Source organism: Microtus pennsylvanicus, chromosome X, assembly GCF_037038515.1.
Source record: "Microtus pennsylvanicus isolate mMicPen1 chromosome X, mMicPen1.hap1, whole genome shotgun sequence".
Lineage (NCBI taxonomy): Eukaryota > Metazoa > Chordata > Mammalia > Rodentia > Cricetidae > Microtus > Microtus pennsylvanicus.
In genome coordinates this window covers 9,357,930-9,379,011 of record NC_134601.1, presented here as the reverse complement: position 1 = coordinate 9,379,011, position 21,082 = coordinate 9,357,930, and the positions used below count along the sequence as shown (strand labels likewise).

Below are 21,082 nucleotides of genomic sequence, written 5' to 3'. Positions count from 1 at the left end.
CTCTAATCACCAGCTCCCCATGTGCTGCCCCCCAGTGATTTGGGATTTCCCTCTGTATACTATGATTACCATTAATGAATAAAGAAACTGCCTTAGACCTATAGCAGGGCAGAACTTAGGTATCTGTGGAAAACTAAACTGAATGCTGGGAGAAAAAAAGGTGGAGTCAGAGAGAATCCATGAACCTGCCAGATTCAGACATGTCAAAACTTTAGATGGTAAGCCACAGCCACGTGGCAGTACACAGAAGAATAGAAATGAGTTAAGACTAAGACATCTTACAGCTCCAAGGAGGAGGCAGATGGGGAAAATTGAGGCTGGTGACTGTGGAGGTCACCAAATGGGTCTGTTCATTTGTATGTGTGCTGGGCTGTCATGCATTGGCCTTCAGTATCTCCAGGAAGTTTGTGTGTGGACAATTTAACTTGGGGGTTTACAGTATAAAACTGTTTCATGGCCTTAGTGTCTGTCTTCTGCAGCAGGGGGCAGTGTCAGCAGCAGCTATTCTGTCCTCTATGGCTTCTCATGGTGCTGACTCAGTTTGTAGTTTTGCAGTGCCCCATAAAGCAGGTTTTGAAATTTCAGCATAGCCTCTAGGACATCAATGTACATGGAATCTGACTTGGCAATTGCCAGGGCCAGAGACTTGATTGTTACAAATGCCTCATTTTCCTTCTTGAGTTCCTTGTACCATCTCACAAGCTGCAGGATAGCTTGGTAAAGTTCCATCAACCTGGTCAGGCAAGAGTATTCCTTATCAATGATATAGTTTTTCAAATAAAATAGCTTGTCATCATAGGGCAATGAGAAGTACAGGGTATCTAAGATGAAAGTCTCCCTACAGGCACTCTTCAGAAGGCCCACCTGGTTCCCCAATGACAGGATTAAGAAACTAAGGATGTGCTTGGCATAGCTAATAATGACCATGATCTCTGGATCTGCTAGTTTACGGAGACTGGCATACCAGAAATGGGAGGCATAGCATAAAATTTCTTTGGCTTGGCCACCAGAAGATATGGGACTATCTTAGTCAGTGGCTTTTTATCAGGTGGAGAAATCCTTGATCTTGGATGTGGGTTGTTCTCTGAGTACTTTTACTTCTAGTGGCCACCATGCCTTCAGTGAAGGCACACATCTTCTTTAAGCATCCCCACTTTGAAGAAATACACTAAGTGGCCGACATGAAAGGACTTGGCATTTGTTTCGTGATTTCACATTTGCTGGTGGTCAGGAAACAGTACCGTATATTTCTTGAAGGGTTCTAAATCTGAAAGCCTTGTAGGCCTCACAGGAGGTAATCCCAGCACCCGGGAGGAAGAGGCAGGCGGATCTCTGTGAGTTCCAGGCCAGCCTGGTCTACAAAGGGAGTTCCACGACAGGCTCCAAAGCTACAGAGAAACCCTCTCTCAAAAAACCAAAAAAAAAAAAAAAAAGCTGCATACCTTGGGTAAGCCAGTTCTAATAGCTGGTGTTGGCATTGTATCCTGTCCTTGTGCCTTATTACTCTGTTCACCAGCTCCAATCATTTCTTCAATCATTTCAAGTCTTTTTATTATTGTCTTTATTATTGTCTCTTTTGAATCCTGAATCTCCTAACCTGCATGAGTTTCTAGTAAAGATTATATGGTTCTTAGGAGTGCCATATTCTTCCTAAATGATAGAATATGCAAAAGAATACTGAAACCTAGTAACCAGTAAATTAAGTTATCCCCATAGTCATATAAACCCTTTGCATGATATAACCCATTGTATTGGTAACCCAACAGTAAAATTCGCATTGGAAACGAAAACTGCCATATTACCTATTATCCAGCAGGTGGGGCTGTTGCCAAGTCACGACGAAAACAGGGTCCTGTTCCAGAGTCTGCCTAGTATTTGTTAAAATCTGGAAAATGTAAGTTGCTCAACAAAGTAAATGTAATTAATCAATTCCAGAGACGGAACCAGAAACCCAGAATCCAGGGGTAGAGAAGAGCAACCTGGAAGCTGCTTATGCCTCCACGTGACAGAGTCACCCTGAGGGGTTGCAGCTTTCAGCAACCGCATGCTCTGGTTGGCGCCACTTAAGAGCTGTGCTTGCAAGGGAGATATAAAAATAATTCAGAAAAGAGCAAACCACGCGGGCGGAGACTACGCAGGCCTGTGGAGTTTAAATCCACATGGGGAGGCAGACGATAGGGTGCATGGGGACTGGAAGTCAATCTGAGGTGTCTAAAGAGAAAATATAAAGAACTGCAGCAATAAAAGCCAGTGCGTGATGATTTATATTAAGCTGCTGGCTCCATGCACAAGACACAGGCCGCAAGGCCGCCTGCCGGCCGCGGCAACTGAAAAAGGGAGGCTCGCGCCAAGCCTAACTCGCGGCCGGCAGCCGAGCAGGGGAAGGAGAGGTCCTAACACCAAACGTTGGGTGCCAACTGAAGGCGTAAGTCATAAACAATGCCACACCAGTTTGGAATTATGATTAATAGGGTGGTATTTATTTAAAGGGGAAAAAACTTACAGATCACCTTCAGCCCTCTGCGCAACCAGGAAGGGAGTCTAGTAGCTGGCAGAGCGGGGAGTGAAGAAAGAGAGGAGAGGGAAGTGGCCGCTTTTTTAAAGAGAGAGAGACCACACCCCAATGGGCTGGTATCTCAGCAGCTATAGGCTGGAGGAACGGGAGGACCTCCTGCAACACCTCCCCCTTTTGTTTAAATAAGAGAGTTCTAAACCTACTATGAAATTATATACAATAAGTACAAATATCCTATTCTAACTAGCTTAGGTCTTGTATAATAAATAACTTGGCCAAGCCATGAGAGAAAGTAACTACATTCATATAGTCTTCAACCCCATCAAAGATCTGAGAAGGGAAATAATGTTACCTGGGTAATTAGGAAGTTCAGTAAAACAACTTCCAAAACATGCAACAAATCACAGAGACAACTAGCTACCTGGGCAATCACCCAAAGTCATGTTAGCAGCGTTGAAGCAACCAACTTTGGCTAAGGCCTAACATAAGTGACATACCATTTTCAACGGCAAGCAACTTTTCAAAACTATCTTACTCTGTCTTGGCAGGATATGACAGTCCTGTTTTATCCATTGATGCACGCTCTGTATCTTTGTCCTTCGTTGAGGTATGGGCATTTCTTTGCCCCAAGGCCAGTTCTCCCAAAAAGAAAGGCTCCAGGTGGAGTGTCTTTGGTGCTCAACATTCTCTCGGGAATAGAGTGGTGTTGCCAGGAGCAATTGTGTCTCACTACCACAAAACTCTGAGTTAGATTAAAGGCCATTTTCTGCAGCTCTTTGAAGAAGTTGAAGATTATCTATCTATACTGAGTATAATCTCTATATATCTAAAGAACCTGATTAGTCTAATTATAAATGACAAACTTAGATGACTATTAGTCTATATAATTCTCAATATCTATCTAACTTAAAGACTAAGACAATAAACGACTGTGAAACAAATGAGGACAATGACCTCCAAATATAAACAATGTACAAATATACATTGCAGTTGGTAAATATATATCAATACACAAACATTATATAAGTATCTTAATCAGAGTTAGAAATGTACACTGCAATATGGTAAATATATACTATATATATATATATCAATACAATATATTTCAATACATAAAAATGTTTTAAACAGAGGTAGAAACATGCATGCATACAATAGTCAATATAATTTAACTTTGTATCAATATACAAGAATCTATACCAATATATTTGTCTAAAAACAGTAACTCACAATTACAAATCTATTATCCCATCTTCCCTCGTTTTTTTTTTTCAAAATGATCCCTGAGCTTATAAAATTCCTCCCCCAACCCACAATCGTTTACTAATTATAATCAACCCCTAAAAGATGTCCCTAAACCTAAGGGCAAACTTTACTGGGAGAGGGGACGTAGTCCTCTAGAATTACTTCCAGCTGTCATGGGGGCGACGTTCTTTCTGGGGGATCCTGTGAAAGTAAAATGATGGTTAAATTTCAAGATCAATGTCTTTTAAAAATGCCAATAGTCTCTGAGTATTTTGTGCAGGTCTGGCCAAAATGTTGTATAAGATGTGCACCATTTCAGCTAACCAAGTTGGAACTGCCTTGTGCAGCTGGTACCCAAAGCAGGTCTTGTAGTAGCGCTATCAATATCATGACGTCATATCAACCAGGTGGAGTTGTTGTTATGGGGCCCCATCTTCTTCCTGGAAACTTCAAATGTCACTTCAGGAAAAACTCATTGTTCATTGTGAAAAACTTAAACATTAATCATATAGGCATATATATATATATATATATATATATATATATATATATATTCACTGAAAGGCATGATAGATATATTCAATGAAAAGTATGATAGATATGAAGAAAAGCAAAGATGTTTTCTAAACTCATATTTCTTTCTGTCCCATATCATGGCTCTTAATATGAGACAGAAACTCCAGAAACTCTGGGTTTTTCTCTTACTAACAGGCTTGGAATTGGAGAGGGACTGAGCCAGAGTCCAACTTCAAAACCAGCTTTATAAATTTAGAAATATGGTTTAATATATTTTACTTACACAACTCATTCAGTTTTCTTGATATTTCCTATTGGGCAGGTATTTTTCCATCTGTCAGTATCCAAACATCCAGGGTCCCTTGAATTTTTCAAAGATGAGTGTTTTCCTGTAGAGATAAGAACAGAACCCTGCCCCCATTTTATATGTTTTTCTTACCACCTGTATGAATATCATCATTGTGGATGAGTTGTCGTTTCTCCTTTCCAAGAGGTTTCTCCTCTTCAAATCGAAACTTTATTAATTTTGATCCACAATTTTTCTTCTCCTGTGGAAACAAGAGCAAAACCCCTTTCCTAACGTAGCACATCTCCTGGCTTCCACTGAGAGGTCAGCACATCCTTGAAATAAATCAGTTGATTTAGTTCAGCAGACTTTTCCATTATCGAATGTCTTTCTGCTGCTGTCGTTCCTTTCTCATTAGCGTTAAGAAAATTCAAGGTTAATAAAGCATTATGTAATCTATTTCTGGGGGTATTTTCGGTCCCTTTTTGTTTATTCAGCATATCCTTTATAGTACGATTTGATCTTTCTATAACTGCCTGACCTGTAGGATTATTTGGTATACCTGTAATGTGTTTTATATTATAATAATCAAAAAAGCGTTTCATTTTCTTAGATACATATGCTGGACCATTATCTGTCTTTATTTGTGCAGGTATACCCATGATGGCCATAACTTCCAATAAATGTGTGATTACTGAATCAGCCTTTTCTGAGCTCAGGGCAGTAGCCCATTGAAAACCTGAATACGTGTCTATGGTGTGGTGTACATATTTTAATTTACCAAATTCCATAAAGTGGAACATATCAGAGGTAATCCTGCATATGAGCCACAGGACTTTGGGCATGGTTTTCAACATATACTTGTACTTAATGGTCAATTTTTCCATGGTATCACTAACAGTTCTCACAGGTCTTGTGTCATGGGGTGTCTCCCAGCCCCTCACCTGTGAACAGAGGTGGCAAGTCCAATCATTGGCTTAGGTGCCCAGGGCCATGCCAAAGTTACCACTGACATCAAAGAATCCAATGGGACTCTGGTGGCTGATGGAATCAGTGCCTGATAAATGCTTGGAAGGTTTTGTCTTGATGAAGGAGCTGCAACTGTAGCCCAGGTGCCTGCCTTTTGTGGACAAATGGTTCATCCTAAATACTATTCTTATAGCATAGTAAGTACAGCTCTAACATCTCACCAAATGAGCTTCATTTTGATGTAGAAGGATACTTCAGAGATCCATAGCTTGTAAAGGTTAAGAGAATAAATGACTAAGGGTGTGTCAGACACAACTGATATATTTACTACATGACCTAACTCTCAGAAGACATTTCAGCAGAGGCGTAAGCAAGATTATAATAGACAAATGACTGACCAGATTTACTGTCTTCTAAACATGATAGGGATGTGACTCCCATAAAACGTGAAAAATATGATTTGCTAAACAATACATACATAATCACAGTACAAGTCTACAGGCAGATATGGATAAAGGAAATTTTGTAGTCTCTAAGCCCCAAACAAAGATCTATATATAGTCAATGGCTGCTGAAGGAGGAAGAATTCATTTTCTCCAGGGTTGAATTCACAGATTATTCATTGCACAGTGGCAGGCTCTACCCACATGTACGTATAAGCAATGCTAAGTGGATTAAATATGATATATATATATATATGTTGTATATATATATACATGTTATTTATATTTTGACAATTATTTATATTTGATAATCATATTCATATTTGAACAATAATATCTATAGAAAAGGAGGTCATAAATTACAGAAGTTGCTGAAGGAGTTCATGGGAGGAGTTAGCCTGGAGAGGAGAGGTGGAAATGGTGTTCATATGTGTAATTATGAAAAAATAGGAAAGTATAACTGAACATAGATCAAAATGTATAGCACATTATTAGAAAAATGATTAATTTTTATAGAATGTATAAATTTATTTTGGCAACATGGTTTCCAGAGCTTAATTATACATATATATCACAGAGAATTATTGTGAAAAAATCCGATAAAACTTCAATTAAGCATCTAAATTATACACTTAATCAGTTTTAAACTGCAAAATCTTATTAGTATATATTTCCATTTGAAAAATGCTTAATGTGAGATGAATATTGCACTTATGTGCAGTCTCAAGTCTATTAGTTATTTCTAATGCAAAATGGCAATACATTAATTTATCAAGTTTATTTTTGCTTCATTTGCAATTTATTGTTAATCTAAGACTTTTTCTTTCTTAAATCCTCAGTGCTGAAATTCAAAAAGCTCATTACTTTGACATTTAAATGTTATATTTATGCAATGTGCACTTTCAGTTCTAGTGTTCATAGTGTTGATGTATGATTTGGCTGAGAGTGCAACTCATTGGATCAAATAGTTATCAAGGGTTTTAATGCTGTTGGGTTGAAAAATCCTGTATGAATTGCCACCTCTGTTTTTTTCTGTCCCCATAAAAGTCAGAGTAACAACAATATTCTTAATATCCCGAAGAAGTGAAATTTAAATCAAAACTTATTGCCTTATGACCAAGAATACTAAACTTAAAGTAATTCTTTTCTCCTGAAATAAAGTTACAGTGTGAAGATAATACACACTGTTTTGGTTTAGGATGCACATTATTATCCCATAGACAAAATTAAAGTAGTTTTCATTTAAGTATTAATGGCACTAACTAGGTTAAAATTATCCTAGAAGTAGAAATAGGAAGTGTTGGGAGCTGTGAACCCCCCAGATCCCGAATTCCTGGTAAACAACTTGTAATGCTTGCAGCTGCTCTGAGCACAAGACCCTCAGGAGTTCCTGATGGCAGGGGAGTGGTTTCTGGTGCGTTTGGCTTTGGCGTGGCTATTCAGTTAAGGATCATATATAAGCTGCCCCTGGACACAATAAAGGGGGCATTCCTGTTTCAAGGATGACCCATGTCTCTGTCTGTGAGTTTTTGTGTGTTTCAATCTCCAGCCCCTTGCCTGGTTCACGAACTGTGTGGTGGCTCATAGAGCGCAGACAGGTGTGGTGCACTGCAGGGAAGAAAGATTTAATTATATGTAAATACATGTGCCTTTCCCTGACCAAATTGTTTATGCTCCAATTCTGATATCTCCTAAAAGGAACTGGTGATTTTAAAAAGTAGAATATTTTCACAGAAAAATAAAAACTGAAAGAAGAAAAGAGAGGTCTAAGGTAACTTCTAAGCACACACAGTCTAAAGAACACAAGACATTCCTCAAACTATAATGGTTTTGTTGAATAATAACTCTTAGGAAGAGTCCAATATAGAATCCAGATAGAAGCTGCTTCTCTTGCCTTCTACATTGTTCTGACTGAAAGGCATGTTTTCAAGCTGAAGTCACTCACAGGCTTTCATTTTAATATATTTGTTAATTTGTGATTTGAGAATTTCATACACATTTGCAATATATTATGAACACGTTCACCTTTCCATTGCACTCAGTCATCCTTGAAATAATGCTTCTGCCTCCTTTTGTTCAGTCAAAGTAACAAGTTGAAAGGGTTGATCATTTTTCTTTCCCTTTGTATTTTCTTTGGATAAAGCATTAGAGGTCAAGATTAGTGAAATTCACTTCTGTCAATGTCAGCTAGTACATTCAAGTATGTAAGTAATAGTAGGCTTTCCATAAACACATGCTAAATGAAAAAATAACTATTATAATGAATTCAAAAATAAGTATATTATATGTACAACTTTAATATTCACTCATTTTCAATATATACCAAACTTCTGGAAATATAAAATCAGAAATGACACTTGTTTGTGAGTTCAAATACAGAGTAAGAATATTAAATGAACTTTGCTTTTGACAAATATTGCTTAAAATTTTAAATCATTTTTGATATATAATTCAAATTGATATATAATTAAAATTTGCTCTTTGAATTTCCAATAAATAATTTTTAATACATTCACAATATAGTAGAGCCATCATCACTACCTGTATTAGTCACTTTTCTATTGCTGTGATAAAACACCATGACTAAGGTAAAAGTTCACTTTTGCTTATGATTTCAAAGTGTTATGGTCCATGACAAGCAAACATGGTAGCAAGAATGGGACACTGAAGCAAATGCAAATGTGAAGCAGACAAAGCAAACTGGAATCAGGTGAGGTTTCTTTTTATTATTGTTATTAAAAGTAGATTTTTTTCATACAATATATCCTAATCATAATTTCTCCCCCCTCTGCTGCTCTCAATTTCTCCCAACCTCCCCTCTCCCCCAGATCCACTTTTTTTCTGTCTCTCATTAGATAAGAACAAGCTTCCAAGATTTAACATTCAAACATGACAAAACAAAAATAGTAAGATAAAACAAAAGCTATCACACTAAAGTCTGACATAGCAACACAACAGGAAGAAAAAACGAGTCCTAAGAGCAGGCACAAGAATGAGAAAAACACCCATTCTCACAGTCAGGCGATGCATAAAAGTATTAGGCTAACAGGTTAAAGGTATTCACAGAAAAACTGATGCAGACCCACATAGGCCCTATGGTTGGTGCTTTACTCCCTGTAGGCTTTACAGTCTTCAGTCTCTGTAGCATTGCTTATTTGATTCAGAGGTCCTTATTGTCTTAGTTTCTCCCCCATCCCTTCTGACTCTTAAAATATTTCTACCTCCTCTTCCATAGAATTCCTTAAGCTCCAAGGAGAGGAATTTGATGAAAACCTCCAATTTAAACTCTCTCCACATACTGTCTGGCTGTGGGTCTCTTCATCCATTCTCATCTGCTCCTGGAGGAAGCCCCTCTGATGATGACTGGATAAAGCACTGATCTATGAATATAGTGAATATCATTATAAATAATTTTATTAATTTTTAGACCAATAGGTGAGGGTTTTTAATCCCAGTGCCTGCAATAGACCTCTTCTAGCAATGCTGCACAAACCAAACCATCAACTGGAGAGACTAAGTGTTCAAATGCCCAAAAGTACGACAGCATTTCTCATTCAAGCAATAATACTACCCAATTCCAGGATAATTTTAAAATCTCAAAAACATACACATTTCTACATATAACTGTTCTTCTTGATGTGAACTACTCTATTTTCTATCTCAACTTCCCTTTTTCTACACATTTAATTAAGCATACAAAAGCAAAATGAATCTTTTCTATTTGGCTTCTATCATTTTTCATACTATTCAGGATTAAGCCATGGTGTAGCATGTCATAGCATGTCATGATATGGCTAAGTAAACCATATTTGTGTGTCCATTTTTAAATTTATGGATATTTTGCATTTTCAGGTTTCATAAATTATGAATACTGTAATGAGAGTTTGTGACCACATTTTTGAGTACATGTGTTTTTAAATATCTTGTACATATACCTGAGATCTGATTTACTGATGCATGGTAATTACATGCTGAATAAATGAGAAACTAAAAAATGTTCTTTTTAAAGTGATTTTTTTCTTTTTTTCTTTCTTTTTTTATTAAAAATTTCCGCCTCCCTTTTCCCTCCTCCTCCCCCCACTCCCCACTCCGCTCCCCCTCCCTCTCCAGTCCAAAGAGCAGTCAGGGTTCCCTGCCTTGTGGGAAGTCCAAGGTCCTCCCCCCTCCATCCAGGTCTAGGAAGGTGAGCATCCAAACAGGCTAGGCTGCCACAAAGCCAGTACATGCAGTAGGATCAAAACCCAGTGCCATTGTCCTTGGCTTCTCAGCAGCCCTCATTGTCCGCCATGTTCAGAGAGTCCTGTTTTATCCCATGCTTTTTCAGTCCCAGTCCAGCTGGCCTTGGTGAGCTCCCATTAGATCAGCCCCACCGTATCAGTGGGTGGGTGCACCCCTCGTGGTCCTGACTTCCTTGCTCATGTTCTCCCTCCTTCTGCTCCTCATTTGGACCTTGGGAGCTCAGTCCAGTGCTCCAGTGTGGGTCTCTGTGTCTATCTCCATCCATTGTCAGATGAAGGTTCTATGGTGATATGCAAGATATTCATTAGTATGGCTATAGGATCGGGCCGTTTCAGGCTCTCTCTCCTCAGCTGCCCAAGGACCTAGCTGGGGACATCTCTCTGGACCCCTGGGAACCCCTCTAGAGTCAAGACGCTTGTCAACCCTAAAATCCCTCCCTTAATTAAGATACATACTTCCCTGCTCTCATATCTACCCTTCCTTTATCCCAACCATCACATTCCCCCAGCTCTCCCCATCCTCCTCTTCTCACTTTTTTCATATATCCTTGTTAGCACCTATTATTATGGGATTTTTCTATTTTTTTATTCCAGTAGTATGGGAAGTTTGCATTTCATTTATGCTTGGCTACAACTTTTGATGAATATCTATTTATGAGTTTGATAACTATTTTAATATATATTTTGGAGAAATGTCTGTTACTCCCATTAGTACAACTAATAAAAACTGAATTATTGATTCTCTTTGCTGGACATTTAATAGTTGCTTATATATAAAAAGGAACCTCATATAAATGATCCCCATGTGTTTTGTTTATATTTGGAGTGTTATTTTACATTTCATTATAATGTATATTAAAATTAAATATTTTTATGAAATTAAACTTTAAAACTTTTTACTCTCTTTTAGCAACGGGGAAAGTTCCAAAAAGCCAGTGCTTAATCCAAAGTCATGATCACTTACAGATATTTCCTTTGTTTTTTATGTATGTATGTACTTGTGGGCATGTCTATGTGCACAAACAAAAACACCAGCAAATATGGTCATATGTACTCATGCTTTTGCTTGTGTAGGTGAGCTTGTATATGTGAAGTCACTAGGATAATTTTCGGTGTTGTTCCTCTGGAGCAGTACAACTTTGTAAAATTTTAAGAGTTTTTTTGTGTGTTTATTTCTATGAAGGATAGTTTCACTTGAATACAGGTGACTATGGAGACCAGAAGTTCCAGGGTCTCTCAGTGGCCTATAATTCAAACAATAAGCTAAGTTGACTGGTCACTGAGCCTCAAGTATTTGCTGTTCTCTGCCTCCTTACAACTAGGTTACAACTTCCCATCCCCATGTCTGATTTTTATATGTGGAATATTTGGATCAAACTCTGGTCTTTGTCATTGTGTGATAGTTACTTTTCCTACAGAGTTATCTTATATCAGTCCCCAAATTCTCTTAAGAAATGTTTATAACTTTGTTCATTGATCCACTTTCATTTAATTTTTGTACATACTGTGGGTACAATTACATCCATTGCTTATAGCACTATTTGTTGCAACAACTGGACTTTCTCTATTCAATAATCGTTACACCCTTGTTAAAAATATGACTAATGACAAAACAAGGGCTATTTCTTTAGTCACATTTATGTAACTGAGACTAGTGGTTACTTTAGTTTCTTTAAAACTCGAAAATAGAATCATCTGATTTACTTTTTATCAAAATTATCTTGCTACTTCAAAGTCAAATTCATATAAATTTGAGTTAGCTTTCCAATTTCTAACTAATACTAAAGATTGCATTGGACTTATAGACAAATTTGCAAGTATTAATTACCTTATAAACAATATTAATTTTTCTGTCTCATATATTTAAATATTCATGACTTTTTTCTTTTTTGGATTTTTGAGACATGGTTTCTCAATGTAACTGCCCTGGTTGTCCTGAAAAATGCTTTGTAGACCAGGCTGACCTCCAACTCACAAGAGATCCAACTGTCTCTACCTTCCAACTGCTTGGATTAAAGGCATATGTCACCATGTCTAACCTTGATATTTATGACTTCTTTCCAGTAAATTAAATAAACAATTTTGTAGTTTCTCATTAATAATTTATGTATATATTATATAAAACTCAATCCTGATTATTATACTGAACAATTATAATTTTATTGTCTTGTTAATTAACTTATTTTCTTAATTTTGTTTTTCTGTCATATGCTCTTAGTTTGTAAATCACAAATTCATCATTGAATTTTCATTCCTTATTGTTTACTGTTTCATAAATATTACTGATTATTCTGCTGATGTTTTCTATTAATTTGCTGACTTTCCTCTTCAAGTTCAGTTTGAGATCAATTGCCTTGTAGTCTCTGAGATTATTGCTCAATTTTATTACTGAATTTTTAAAATCTTTATGCAAGTTTTTTGTATTTTACCTTTTTACTCAGTTGGAGAGGAGCCAGGGTTGTTGTTTGATTTGGTTTTGTTTGGTTTGGTGACTTGTTTGTCATTGTCTTTTTGGAGGAGTCATGCTAGCAATTTTTTAACACCTGTTGTACTTCCTCGAAACATTTTGATCATCTATTGAATCAGATGTGTCTCGCTGCTTTATCCATATTTCCTTCTTTTGAGCAGACTATTTATGAGGGCTTCATCCCCAATGGAATCACATCAAACTGTAAAAGATGTAGAAAGACACTTAAAATTTAATTAAAGCCTATATTGCCAGTAATCATAAGCCAGCAAAAGGGAATCATTTTTCTTTTCTCCGAAATGCAACTTTTCCTAAATCAAAGTATGTTACCAATTTCACATGCACAACTTTTGCACCCAATAATGAATTAAAATCAGAAGTCAATAATAAAGAAAATGAAAGAAGTTACACAAGTACTTGGAGAATTAAAATATAGTGATGAAATCAAAGGAGAAAATTTAAAATCTCCTTGTGTAAATTTCAAAAACAGCAAGGGAATGTGAGAAAGGCAGGAGACAGAGAAAAGAGAAACATGAAAGCAGCAAGTTTAAATAAATAAAACAAAGGGAAGTTGATCCCGAATTTCCTGAGAAACCGCCATACTGCCTTCCAAAGTGGTTGCACAAGTTTGCATTCCCACCAGCAATGGATGAGTGTACCCCTTTCTCCACAACCTCTCCAACAAAGGCTATCATTGGTATTTTTGATTTTAGCCATTCTGACAGGTGTAAGATGGTATCTTAAAGTTGTCTTGATTTGCATTTCCCTGATCGCTAAGGAAGTTGAGCATGACCTTAAGAGCACGAGCATGGAACTCAGGACCTCGAGGGGTACACCCCCACATTGAGACAATGGGGATGTTCTATTGGGAACTCACCAAGGCCAGCTGGCCTGGGTCTGGAAAAGCCTGGGATAAAACCGGACTCTCTGAACATAGCGGACAATGAGGACTACTGACAACTCAAGAACAATGGCAATGGGTTTCTGATCCTACTGCACGCACTGGCTTTGTGGGAGCCTAGGCAGTTTGGATGCTCAACTTACTAGACCTGGATGGAGGTGGGGGTTCCTTGGACTTCCCACAGGCCAGGGAACCCTGATTGCTTTTCGGGCTGGGGGGAGACTTAATTGGGGGAGGGGGAGGGAAATGGGAGGCGGTGGCGGGGAAGAGACAGAAATCTTTAATAAATAAATAAATAAATTAAAAAAAATAAAAAAAAAAGGGAAGATAGGTAGAGAAGAATGTTATAGAGAGGAAATCAAATGAGAAAGAAATTGCCAAATAAAAACAAAAAAGAAAATGAGAGATTAAATTAGTTTATTAAGGGTAATAGAAAGCATTATTTTTAAACAGCAACTAAAGAATATGAAAATTATAGTAAAGAGAAAAATGGACAAACAGAGGGGACATAAGACAAAAAGAACAATAAAGGAAAAATGCTAGATAATGACTAAAAGTATAAACATAATTGGAGGAATGGATCAAAGAAAATAAGAAGCAAAAACATGCTTTTAAAAATAACAAAATATAAAAATATTGCTAAGTTAGTGTTGGTACACTCAAAAGAAGTCACAGCAATTAAATCTGTACCGAAAGAAAATATGTCCTTCATCTCCTGAAGGTGGACGTGTCTGTTGAGTATGATTCAAAAGTTTCAGAGTTTTCAGGCTCAGTAGCAGTCAATGATTCTTATCCTGATCTCAGGCTTAATGTAATCAAACTCCAGTATTACTTTCAGTTGAGATCTGCTTCTAACTAAGAGCACATTTCTTTTCCTTAAGAACACTATTTCTTTACAGAAGCTTCTCAGTTTCAGGAGGTCCCATTTATTCCATGTTGCCCTTAATGTCTGTGCTGCTGTGGTTATACGTAGGAAGTGGTCTCCTGTGCCCATATGTTGTAGAGTACTTCCCACTTTCTCTTTTATCATGTTCAGTGTGTTCAGACTGATATTCAGGTCTTTAATCAATTTGGACTGAGTTTTGTGCATGGTGATAGATATGGATCTATTTTCATTCTTCTACAGGTTGACATCCAGTTATGCCAGCACCATTTGTTGAAGATGCTTTCTTTCTTCCATTGTATACTTTTAGCTCCTTTATCGAAAATCAGGTGTTCATAGGTTTGTGGGTTAAAATCCAGGTCTTCTATTCAATTCCATTGGTCGACTTCTCTGTTTTTATTCCAATACCAAGCTGTTTTCAATACTGTCGCTCTGTAATAGAGTTTGAAGTCAGGGATGGTAATACCTCCAGAAGTTCCTTTATTGTATAAGATTGTTTTGGCTATCCTGGGTTTTTTCTTTTTCCATATAAAGTTGATTATTGTCCTCTCAAGATCATCAAGGCCAGCTGGATTGGGACTGAAAAAGCATAGGATAAAACCGGACTCTCTGAACATGACGGACAATGAGGGTTGATGAGAAGCCAAGGACAATGGCACTGGGTTTTGATCCTACTTCATGTTCTGGCTTTGTGGGAGCCTAGGCTTTTTGGATGCTCACCTTCCTAGACCTGGATGGAGGGGGAGGACCTTGGACTTCCCACAAGGCAGGGAACCCTGACTGCTCTTTGGACTGGAGAGGGAGGGGGAGAGGAGTGGGGGGAGGGGGAAGGAAATGGGAGGCGGGGAGGAGGTGGAAATTTTTCAATAAAAAAAAAAGAACACTATTTCTGTACTGAGTCTATGTGACGTTTTAAATCTCTGCCAGTGTTTGTTCCCACAGTAACATCCCTGGGCAAACTCTCACCCTAGAGTTGTTTGCATATCAACTTCTAATCTTATACTGGTCCTCCTTGAGGCTCCAGTGTAGCTCAGTTTCCAAGGATAAGTTATCTCTCAAGATACCTTGCATTCTGTTCTCTCCAGTTACAGAGAAAGACATAATGAAATTTTTCTCCCTTGCTGACCAACCTGTACATGATTACTCACTCACCAGAACCTGCATCTGCTTTGGGATCTTGAAAGACTATGGACTTCTCTTGCAGGCAGGAATGAGTGCAAGATCCTTATCCTCAGGCCTTTCTGGCTTATCTTTTGGAGGAATCTTTTACTGGGAATCAAGAGTCTGGAGCTACATTCTTCTTGTTTTTTTTTTTCATGAGTCACCACAGTTTTGCTACACAATTTTCAGGTAACTTGTCAACAACTTGTGAATTTCTGAGGTTTCTACCTCACTTTCTTTCTTTAGAATATTTCTTTTTTCTCTTTTTTTGATATTCGTACTCTTCTATTTTACTGGGTTACATGGAGGCAGTTTGTACTCCATTATCATTAACAACTCAATAATTTAACTATTATACATTATTTTATATGGTGCTCATACATTATTTTGTCATGCTAAAATAAATAATTCCTAGAATAAATTTCCCTTATACGGGATCATCCATTATTTATGTTGATGGCTAAATTTGATAGTACTTTTTTAGTGGCGTCAACCAGACCAATGACTGGTTGCAAAGAACACTTACAAGTAAAGATGTCTGGACTAAACTGCATACTGTGTGACTCACTGTGTCTCACTTCAGCTTCCACACTGAGATTTTCTTATTTGTTTTGTTGTTGTTGTTCTTGCTGAAAGACAGGGAGCTCCATAAATCAAACTTTTGAAACCACCTCCATATGTTTTTATTTTGTTTTTGTTTGTGATTTGTTTTGTTGGTTTTACCTTTAAATTTTGTATTGTGGGGGAGGTTCCAAGAGCAGAGGGCAAAAGAAGGGAGACAGGGAGATGAGTGACATCAGGGTGTATGATGTGAAATTCAGAAAGAATCAACAAAAAGAATGTTTAAAAGACACTTTCCTTTTAATTATGAAAGATAGTTGGTAGTATGTACAAGTTACCACCACTTCAATGCTATGAATTTCCTCAAATTCTCTAGAACTGCCCATTTCCCTGTGCTGTTTCAGTTAGATGTCTAGTTATAATCCTATGCTGTCTTTCATTATTTTTGTTACATTTACTCAGTAAGTATTTGATGAAAGAAAGAATGTGTGAGGGAATGAATGCATAAAATTGCAGATGTTCCACGTGTTGAATCAAAATGTAGACTCTGAGCTTTACCTGGGTCTTTCATTTCCTTGGTAGAAAATCAAAATGTTACCAATGATCTGTTTATTCAGCATTTTCATGGGGAGCAAGGGCATGGTGCCATTTATATGCTTCTTTCTCACAGCTAAACATTTTCTCAATATGGAGGTGCTTTCAAAAGTGTGATTCATGGAGCTCCCTGTTTCTCAAACTACATATTTTTGTTGCTAGAAAAGGGATCTATTCTGTCTGCATATGTTTTAAATCTATGCTGAATAAGATGACTATACCTTGTGCTAATACCACATATACTGTCTGGTAGCAATATAAAACAATAGTGACAACTTTAAAATAATTACCTACGAGGTGACAAAATCTAAGAATTAAAGGGCCTAATTCTAAGAATTTCTATATGATGTTCCCAGATGCATTTCCCTCAACATAGTATCCTTATGAATTTCCATTTAAATTCTTCATCCCCAAACTAAACACTTTTATTCACTGAACTTGAATTTTTTTCTTTCCTTTTTATATTACAGGCCATGTAGCCCTTACCCTATTAACAGTGTTGTAGCTTTGGGCATCATGAAGAATGAATACATACCATCTAGTGAACATTAAGTACACTTGGTAGACCACAGACACTTGTCAGAGTGATCAAGGGAGGTGGATTACTCAGAAATGTCCAGAAGACACAACTGGCTTTCTGTAACAATACCCAGTGGTATTGTACAGCAACACATAATATCTAGAACATCTCTGGGGCACTCTTTGTACCTGCATGCTCAGATCCTACTGAATCCTAAAGTTGGACTGAAAATTCAACGATACACCAAGCCTGGTCAGTAAAGAATCATGTATCACAACCACAGTCCTTACTAAGATTCTTCACCCCCTCTCCTCTGGACACATCTTCAGGCTATACTGAACACTAGTATCACAACTGAGTGGGAGCTATTATTGGGCTCTGGATTAACTTTGTATTTGTTCCTGAGGATTTCAGGACTTTTTCTCCTATGAATATTTCAGTAGCCTCTCAGATTATGTTTGTTTGTACACTGACTATAGATTTTCTGAGAAGATCCATGTTGCTCAGTTTGGCAAGAAGCTTCTATTGGTATACTTAATTTTTAAATCACATCCATAGGAACCCTAACAATCTTCATGCTATTGCAAAAACATAACAATCTATGGGTGAAGACTAATTTTCTGATTATTTGAATGATAAAGTGCTTCTGGAGGCTTGAATTTCAAGACCAGTAAATTTGACATTTAATGGAAGATGCTGTTTACTTCCAAGGACACAGCTAAGAAATGTTCTGGTTATAAGGTCAAGATAACTCTAACACTATTGTGAAAAGAAATGAGAAATTTTTATCTCCATTTATGCTTCAAATATTTGTACAGCATTTTTTGGTCAAGTGAGACACTTTGGAACAGCAAGAAATGAAGTAATAAACCAAAGATCTACCTTAGGGTTGGAGATAGGGAACAAAGTGAGGTATAGATAGACTCTTGTCCAACCCTGGCATATACCAGGTGCCTCATCTTTGGATAATTATAAAGAACCAGATGCCTTCATTTGCTCTCTCAGAAGCAGGTTTGAGAAATGTGGCACCAGAGTGAGAATGCAGTGACCATAGAACACCTGGCATCCTGCTCAAATATATTGGTTAAATGAATGTAAGTTATTTTGAATATTAATTTGAGAATAAATTTTGCCATCTTCTCCCCTGGGTTTTGTTGATGTCATTAACCAGAGTGTATTTAAAAATGCAACTAAAGGAGGGAAAAAATACCGAATCAAGAAAAAAAAACTTTACAACTAAAATTCATACATTCCCTTTTAGACAATATATTATTTGGGGGATAAGTCTGGCATGCTTAGCTAATAAAATTGGAAACCCCTAGAGTTAAATTAAAAACTAGTTTTTTCTTTTCTCCTCTCCTGACTGTTCATTCTCTGTCTACAGTAAGTTCACTGTCATTTTCTTGAAGATGTTTGAATTTGGACAAATGGCAGTCAAGAACTCCAATTTTAATGCATTGTAAGAGAGAGGGCTCTGACTCACAGGGAAAGGGAAATAATGATACACTGGTAATTGGTAGGCAGACTCGAGGGATGCATCTGTTTTTTTCCTAGGAAATCCCTGAACTTTTGAGTGGAGAACACTTAGTTTTGATTTACCAAGCTTGTGGCCTCTGATACCTTTCATGGCTTAGTGTAAAATATACCCCAAAGCATTTAATCTCCCAAATCACAAATTTCACAGGCTCTGGAATGTTTGCACTTGACTTCTGATAACTGGAACCCATCCTCCTCATTTGTTCCTTCTTTCTATTTGTTCTTTATGACTTGACACACATCTCACCATGTCCCTTATATGATAGCTGTTTCCAGACTCTGATATTCCCTCTGTAGGGAAGTGTATTATTTTTTCTTGCACCTCACCCCAATATCATATTATTTTGCCAACAGAAAAGATTCACTCATATTTGATGAATGAATCAGCAAGCAGTCTTTATTAAGATTTATTAATATGTCCTGTTTTCTTACATGAGCTTGGTTAATAAATGTACTCTGCATTTTAATTTTACAGAATAAACTAATAGGTTTAAAACAATTCAAAAGTAAGCTACATTACATAATCTCCACTCCATTATTTGAAAAAAAAACAGTAAAATTGTGTTACCAGTTTCAATCATAGATTCTACTTACAAGGAATAACATTTAAAATTAATCCAAAATTAAACAGCTAAGCAAACCCCCAATTAGTAATTTTTTTAACCTTTTCTACTGAGCCTAGGCTTGATTTTCCCTTACTTAAAATTTTGGCTGCATTTTTCAAAATTAGAGTGAGCCCATGCAAAAACAGGCCCCTCGCACTGGGTAAGAGAAACTAACAATCAGCGCTCTGCAAGCCACATAGTTGGGCTTCCATCTTCGGAGTCCCTTGTGGCCCAGGCCCTCTCTTCCTCATCTCTTAAAGCCTCTTCATACCAGACAGAAAAATCAGTTGGGTCACACCCATTCATCTTTGCCAAGAACTCCAAAACTTTCATCTTGGTAGTTTCAGCATAGGCTCTTGGACCCCACAGGAACTCAAAGCACGGAGGCTGGCTATTAGGCACCTGCCGATACTCTAGGTAATTTTCCTGCACTAAATTTATAGTGAGGAACTCCCTGGGATCCCCACAAATGAAATGCTCCTCCCCATCATGCACTCCTACCAGCTTCAAGAATTCCCAGATTCTTTCTTCAGAAGCACAGTTCCCTTCTATGAATATTACACCCAGAATGACTATCAGGAAAGCATTTCTAGGCAATCTATCGTTGTCACTCAGCGTGTCCTCATAGGTGAGGTTCAGAGAGTTGACAAAGACATAAGCACTGCTTAGAAGATCACTTTGTCTTATATCAATGCCAAAGGTCATCTCCAAGCACTTAGAAGCTTCCATGAAGATGACAGGAAAATGGTTCTCATAATCTTTGGTGACAACCTCATGAATTTCTGATAATGTAATGGGTTCCCTCATTCTATACTTGTAAATGAAAAGAAACACCAGATCAGTAGCCTTTTCTTGTATCACAACATCCAGCAGAGCTTCAGGATCTTCAGAAGCCTGACTGGCACCTGAACTCTCTTCATCATTGCTGCTTGTTTCATCTAAATCCACCCCTAAAATAGATGAGGGGAAGAAGCTTTGAGCATTCTGAAAAATGCTCAGTATCCCAGGAGCATAGCCTGCATTTCCCTCCAGGTTGCTCTGAAACAGAGAAAAGATTGAGGAGGAGGAGGAGGAGGAGGAGGGGGAGGGGGAGGGGGAGGAGGAGGAGGAGGAGGAGGAGGAGGAGGAGGAGGAGGAGGAGGAGGAGGAGAAAGAAGGAGAAGGAGGGGAGAAACTTGGTAGAGAAACATTAGAAGATGAGGAAAACATGGAAGCTATGTCTGATTCTTCCTCTTCCTTCTCATTTTCTTCCTCATGCTCTTCATCACCACACTCTTCTTTTTCATCTTCATTCGCTTTTACTTCCTCTTCTTCCTTCTCATTGTTATCTTCCTCATTGTTCTGCGTATTGTCATCTTCTTTCTCTTCTTCTTTTACCTCCTCTTCTTCCTGCCTCTCCTCTTTCTCAGCTGTGGGAACCAGTGGGAACTCATCTGGTTCATCTGGGTTCTGGAAGCTTACACTTTGCTCCAGGCTGAGGCGTGGGTGCTTTCCGTAGCGAGACATTATTTTGCTTTCTGGAGGCAGAAGACAGAAATGTAAACAGGTCAAGGGGGATGAGATTGCACAGGCATGGGGAAGTAAGAGAAAAACAGAGAGACCCGGCACAAACGGAAATATTTGTTCATGAAGGTTCTAACAA

The 21,082-nt window shown here is 37.7% G+C and overlaps 1 protein-coding gene and 1 pseudogene across 1 annotated transcript; both read right to left on the bottom strand.

Moving 5' to 3' along the window:
• Window positions 1-373: 373 nt before the first annotated feature.
• Window positions 374-16,826, bottom strand: LOC142841664 (steroid hormone receptor ERR2 pseudogene; annotated as a pseudogene).
• Window positions 16,827-19,617: 2,791 nt separating this feature from the next.
• LOC142841663 (melanoma-associated antigen 10-like) lies at window positions 19,618-20,946 on the bottom strand. The gene has a single exon (XM_075958562.1). It carries the CDS (start codon window positions 20,944-20,946, stop codon window positions 19,618-19,620), a length of 1,329 nt encoding a protein of 442 aa, XP_075814677.1.
• Window positions 20,947-21,082: the final 136 nt, after the last annotated feature.